Source organism: Octopus bimaculoides, unplaced genomic scaffold, assembly GCF_001194135.2.
Source record: "Octopus bimaculoides isolate UCB-OBI-ISO-001 unplaced genomic scaffold, ASM119413v2 Scaffold_28755, whole genome shotgun sequence".
In the NCBI taxonomy this organism is placed as follows: domain Eukaryota; kingdom Metazoa; phylum Mollusca; class Cephalopoda; order Octopoda; family Octopodidae; genus Octopus; species Octopus bimaculoides.
Window position 1 is genome coordinate 16,148 of NW_026357907.1, and position 6,965 is coordinate 23,112.

General features: G+C 35.6%; 1 protein-coding gene across 1 annotated transcript in view; it reads left to right on the forward strand.

Annotated features, from left to right (window-relative positions):
- LOC106872541 (putative ankyrin repeat protein RF_0381) overlaps nucleotides 1–6,965 on the forward strand; it is a 28,011-nt gene that overhangs the window by 11,074 nt on the left and 9,972 nt on the right. Inside the window, exons 2-3 of the mRNA XM_014919565.2 lie at nucleotides 2,543–2,694; nucleotides 4,778–4,826. Of these exons, the coding sequence (XP_014775051.2) occupies nucleotides 2,543–2,694; nucleotides 4,778–4,826 (201 nt within the window). The remainder of the gene's footprint in view (nucleotides 1–2,542; nucleotides 2,695–4,777; nucleotides 4,827–6,965) is intronic.

Consider the following 6,965-nt stretch of genomic DNA (forward strand, 5'->3'; position numbering starts at 1 on the left):
GGAGAAAGAATAGAATGAAAGAGAGAAAAAGAGGAATTAAAAGGTGATTGAGAGAAAGAGAAAGAAGTATGAGAAAGAAAGAAATGAAAGAGAGAAACAAAGAGACAAACAGAGGAAAGAAAAGGAAAATGAGAGTGAAAGAGAAAGAGAGAAATGGAAGAGAATGAGAGAAGAGAAGGAGAAAGAAAGAAATGAAAGAGAGAAATAAAAAGCGAAACAGAGGAAAGAAAAGGAGAATGAGAGTGGGAGAGAAAGAGAGAAAAGAAAGAGATTGAGAGAAAAGGAAGAGATTGAGAGAAAACAAGGAGAAAGTAAGAAATGAATGAAAGAAATGAAAGAAATGAAAGAGAGAAACAGAGGAAAGAAAAGGAGAATGAGAGTGAGAAAGAAAGAGAGAAAAGGAAGAGAATAAGAGAAAAGAAGGAGAAAAAAATGAAAGAGAGAAGCAGAGGAAAGAAAAGGAGAATAAGAGTGAGAGAGAAAGAGAGAAAAGGAAGAGAATAAGAGAAAAGAAGGAGAAAGAAAGAAATGAAAGTGAGAAATAAAGAGTGAAACAGAGGAAAGAAAAGGAGAATGAGAGGGAGAGAGAAAGAGAGAAGAGGAAGAGAATGAGAGAAAAGAAAGAGAAAGAAAGAAATGAAAGAGAGAAAAAGGTGAAAGAAATGGAGAAAAAGAGGAAAGAAAAGGAAAATGAGTGTGAGAAAGAAAGAGAGAAAAGGAAGAGAATGAGAGAAAAGAAGGTGAAAGAATGAAATGAAAGGTAGAAATAAAGAGACAAACAGAGGAATGAAAAGGAGAATGAGAGTAAGAGAGAAGGGGAGAAAAGGAAGAGAATGAGTGAATAGAAGGAAAAATAAAGAAATGAAAGAGAGAAAAGGGGAAAGAAATTAGAATGAGAGTGAGAGAGAAAGAGAGAAAAGGAAGAGAATGAGAGAAAAGAACGAGAAAGAAAGAAATGAAAGAGAGAAATAAAGAGAGAAATAAAGAGAGAAATAAAGAGAGAAATAAAGAGAGAAACAGAAGAAGGAAAAGGAGAATGAGAGTGAGCGAGAAAGAGAGAAAAGGAAGAGAATGAGAAAAAAGGAGAAAGAAAGAAATAAAAGAGAGAAATAAAGAGAGAAAAGGAGGAAAGAAAAGGAGAATGTGAGAAAGAGAGAAAAGGAGGAAGAAAGAAATGAAAGGAATGAGACAAAAGATGGTGAAAGTAAGAAATGAAAGAGAGAAAAAGAGGAATTAAAAGGTGAATGAGAGAAAGAGAAAGAAGTATGAGAAAGAAATAAATGAAAGAGAGAAACAAAGAGACAAACAGAGGAAAGAAAAGGAAAATGAGAGTGAAAGAGAAAGAGAGAAATAGAAGAGAATGAGAGAAGAGAAGGAGAAAGAAAGAAATGAAAGAGAGAAATAAAAAGCGAAACAGAGGAAAGAAAAGGAGAATGAGAGTGGGAGAGAAAGAGAGAAAAGAAAGAGATTGAGAGAAAAGGAAGAGATTGAGAGAAAACAAGGAGAAAGAAAGAAATCAATGAAAGAAATGAAAGAAATGAAAGAGACAAACAGAGGAAAGAAAAGGAGAATGAGAGTGAGAGAGAAAGAGAGAAAAGGAAGAGAATAAGAGAAAAGAAGGAGAAAGAACGAAATGAAAGAGAGAAATAAAGAGTGAAACAGGGGAAAGAAAAGGAGAATGATAGTGGGAGAGAAAGAGAGAAAAGGAAGAGAATGAGAGAAACAGAGGAAAGAAAAGGAGGATGTGAGTGAGAGAGAAAGAGAAAAGTATGAGAATGAGAGAAACAGAGGAAAGAACAGGAGGATGTGAGTTAGAGAGAAAGAGAGAAAAGGAAGAGAATGAGAGAAAAGAAGGAGAAAGAAAGAAATGAAAGAGAGAAACAGAGGAAAGTAAAGGAGAATGAGAGAAAGAGAGAAAAGAAGGAGGAAGAAAGAAATGAAAGAGAGAAATAAAGAAGGAAAAAGAGGAAAGAAAAGGAGGATGTTAGTGATAGAGAAAGAGAGAAAAGGAAGAGAATGAGGGAAAATAAGTAGTAAGAAAGAAATGAAAGAGAGAAATAAAGAGAAAAATTAGAGGAAGGAAAAGGAGAATGAGAGTGAGAGAGAAAGAGAGAAAAATAAGAGAATGAGAGAAAAGAAAGAGAAAGGAAGAAATGAAAGAGAGAAATAAAGAGAGAAACAGAGGAGAGAAAATGAGAGTGTGAGAGAAAGAGAGAAAAGAAAGAGAATGAGTGAAATGATGGAGAAAGAAAGAAATGAATGAGAGAAATAAAGAGAGAAACAGTAGAATGAAAAGGAGAATGAGAGAAAGAGAGAAATAGAGAAAAGAAAGAGAATGAGTGAAAAGTAGGAGGAAGAAAGAAATGAAAGAAAGAAACAGAGGAGAGAAAAGGAAGAGAAAGAGAGAAAAGAATGAGAAAGAAATGAAAGAGAGAAACAGAGGAAAGAAAAGGAGAATGAGAGTGAGAGAGAAAGAAAAGGAAGAGAATGAGAGAAAAAGGGAATTTCTATATTTCACATTTCCTCATTTTCTTTATTACAGATTAACGAAACTTTTCTATGGGGACGAACTCCTTTAATGTGTGCAAGTGAAAATGGCAAGACAAGCATTATGAAATTATTTTTCGAGGCTGATGTTGATGTGAATATGAGAGACAACTTTTGTGAGACCGCTTTACATTTTGCTGTGTTTGGGTAAGTTGAGAATGAAGTAAAATCTCCAATTGTGTTTTGTTTGTAAATGTTTTCCAATTGCAGACAGGTGAATATGATGATGATTATGGCGATGTTGATGATGATGATGATGATGATGATGATGATGATGATAATCATGTTGATGATGATGCAAAAGAGGGTGTTGATGATGATGATGTTGATGATGATGACGATGATGACGATGACGATGATGATGATGACGTTGATGATGCTGATGATGATGATGGCAATGACGATAATGATGGCGATAGTGATGATGATGTTGATTATTGTATATGATGAAGATAATGATGATGTTCATGATAATGTTGATGGTGATGATTGCAATGTTGATAATGTTGATGATGATGTTGGAGATTATGAAGATGACGGTGATGGCAATGATGACGATGATGATGACGATGATGATGATGAAGGCTATGATGATAATGTTGATGATGATAATGATGATGATGGCGATGATGATGATGAAGGCTATGATGATAATGTTGATGATGATGATGGCGATGTTGATGGCGATGATAATAATGCTGGTGATAACGATGGAGATGATGATGATGATGTTTCGACTGAATGACAAAATATGTAGAAAGGGAAACTGCAACACCTCGTCATCAAACCCTGACCAAACCTTCAACTGCAGGCTCTGTGGCTCTGCCTGCTGGTCCCATATTGACATTGTCAGCCATGAGTATCCTTGCAGTCAACCTGGACCAGCCCCTTCTTAACCTTCATTCATGAAGCCAAGACAACATACATACATATTTACATTCATCCTGATTTTTTATCAACTCTTTACACAAATCCCACAATAATATATCCTCCTTCACATCTTTTGGCTAACTTTCCACCATTTGGTAAATTCCTTGATGTTAGAAAGAACCTGGCCTCGTCTCACTTGGATTATCTTGTTGAGTTGGTGCATTTGCTGTACGTATAAAGCTTTGCATTGTTCGTGTGATTATTTTCAAGCATTTTATAGTAGATTAGCCCTTCCAAATCCCATCAAACACAGAGCAGTGTCTTGCATGGATGCAACTCTGGATTGTTACAACACATTTTTTCCTTCTATTTTATATTGATTTAAAACACCATTTTTAATCACCAGTAACAATGCAGCACCGAAATCTCTGCTTGTGTCTAGAAGTAACCTGGTGTCGTATAAGCAAATTAATGGTGAGAGAAGAGCATTGGTGTTTGTCTCTTTTGCTCAGAGTGTATGGCACCCATGTACCAAGTTTCTGAACTTTAAACAAGTGAAATAGATTGGAGATGATATCATGACAGCAGCCCTTCTGCTCTGCTGGGTCAGTTCCCTAGTGGATTAACATGGAGCCCCATGGATGAGCTTATTTGATCGATTCTTACTGAACTGAACAATTCAGCATTGACTTGAAGAGAATGTGAGGTTGAATTTCCCTTCCATGAATCATAAAAACCAGTTCTTTTTGCAATGGATCCTTCTCTGTGCACAGAACAACACAGTCTCTAGCAGCTTAGGAAGCTTTGAAATCTTGATTGAAAGCAAAGAAAAGTAAGGTTTCTGCTTGGCTCTCCATCATTATTTTTCAGAAATTTCATAAAAAAAGAGACGAAAATTGTAGAAGAAGAATAGAAATATAGAAATACAGAGATTAAAATATTTCTCACGTTCATATAACATTGGAAAGAAAGGAAGTTATCTGACAACATAATTTATGTATGTGTGTGTGCATGTACGTATATACCCACGTACGTGTGTAGGTGCCTGCGTGTATTTATGTATGTAGAGAAAGAGAGAGATGCATACTCACATCGTATGTGTATGTATATATATATATATATATATATATACATACATGCACATACATATATATACATACATATATACATACATACACACACACACACACCCACACACACACACAAACACACACACACACGTATATATATATATATATATATATATATATATATATATATATATATATATATGATGGTTTAATTTTTATGAGTTGGAAATAATTATTTAATGTAAATACAATAAATCATTGTCTCTGACATTTCTATCTTTTTCTCTCAGGAAACAACCTGAAGCTGTGACAACTTTGTTAAAAGAAGCGACCATTCAGGTTAGTGCCTTTATATATATCTGTGGATGTGTGTATGTATATACAATGTAAATTGTGATGAGTGTATGTTTATGCCCTAATCAATTCTTTTCGTTTTTTTTTTCATATTAAATTCAGAAATATTCCTAATTTACTCCTAAAGTGTTTTCTAGAAATTTCCATAAATATTTATCGTTTTTTCTGAAAATTATGAGGAAACAAAGTCGACTTAGACAAAATTTTACTAAACTCCTCTCCTGACCTTCGGGGCACACTTATATAGGTACGTATATATGTAATGTACGTATAATGTATGTATCTTGTATATGCATGGTTGTGTGGTAGGTAGCTTGGTTCCGAACCACATGGTTCTTGTTTCTGTCCAACTGCGTGGCACCTTGGGCAGGTGTCTTCTACTATAGCCCCGAATCAACCAAAGCCTTGTGAGGGAATTTGGTAGGAGGAAACTGTAAGAAGCCCGTCCTATATGTATGTATATGTAGTTTTTTGTGTCTGTCTCTCCACCATCACTTTACAACTGAATTTTGTGTGTTTACGGCCCCGTAACTTAGCGGTTCAATAAAAGATACTTATTGTATAAGCACTTGGCTTACAAAGAATACGTCCTGGGGTCGATATCTTCGACTAAAAGGCGCTGCTCCAGTATGGCTTCAGTCCAACTGATTCCTAACTCTCTGATGTTTCCTATTTTTAGTGAAAGTTATTGATTTTATATGAGGTTATGTATATATGAAACACAAAGCATATGTACCTGAGTTTGGCTGAAGCTATGTATTAAAGGCTGGATCAATAACGAAAGCAAAGTGGTGATGCACCAAATATTCACTTATTAAGGATGGATTTTTAGAAGATTTCATTAAAAAAAATGTTTATTTTAAAAAGATTCATGAGGAACATATAACCATATATATATATATATATATATGTGTGTGTGTGTGTGTGTGTGTGTGTGTGTGTGTGTGTGTGTGTGTAAATATATAAAAATAAAAAGATAAAGAGAGCAATGGAAGGGTTGGAAGAATATTTTATGGATAATAGAGTCTTACAGCTGTTTCTAGGAAGATCCAGTACTTCCCTTCATCGGAGACAGAAAAAGTAAAGGAATCGATTATTATATCCATAGGCGGATAGTTTTAGTATGAAGTGATATAGAGTGTGATGCGCTGAAAAAAGAAAGAAAGAGAGAATAGTACTTGAAGTGTAGTTTCATTCCAGTAGTAAATATCCGTGTTAAGTAATCCTTGTGGGAATAATCCGGAAATAGTTGCTGCAGCAAAGCCTGAGATAGCAGAGGTGAATATATGCCATATTGTGTCCGATGATATTTTTCCTGTGTTTACTAGAAGAATGCCCGAGTCGAGTGAGAAGTGTGCGTAGGATAAGTAGGTCAAGTGATGAAGACAGAATGGGAAGTGGATAGAGGAAAGATTGAGGTGGAGAATGGTAGTGGTATATTTTTATGGTCAGTTGATCTGACTGGATAGAGGGGATGAGCATAGGGAGGGAAGGAGGAATGGGGGATGAGGTTAAAAGGTTTAGTGAGTAGGAAGGAATACGCAGATGTAGTTTATAGGTGGTGGGGGTATGGGTGATAAACCAAGGATAGAAATAAAGGGAGAGATGTTGGGAAAGGTAGTTGGTAGTATCATATTCTAGAAGATAGCCAAACCTATTTACAGACGGTGGAATGGGATTGAAAGAAACCACGTAGTCTGTATGTGGTGGTGGTGTTACTGTGAAGTAGAGTGTAGAGGAAGTAAATTTGGGGATATGTATATGTGGTGATATGATCGAAAGGAAATAAGACTATTCAAAAGATGGTAAAAGATGGATATTTTTGCCAGGTTGAATAGGTTGCCTGTGGGGAGCCGTGCGATTATGTTGCGTGATTGTTTGTGCAATTTTGCTTGTGATAAAATTTAAATGTTTGGAAAGAGCGGTGATTGCAGTTGCTAAACGCTTAGTTATATCGATTAAGTAGAGTGGGAGAATTGTATTTTAAAATATGGAACGCCTCCATTAGGGAAAGCTTGCAGTTGGAGCGCTGGCCCTGGTATGGAGTTCCAGAATCTAAGATGGACCATTTTAAAGTGTATTGGGTATTTGTGCTTTTGAGGTGATGAATGTGATTGGCTAATG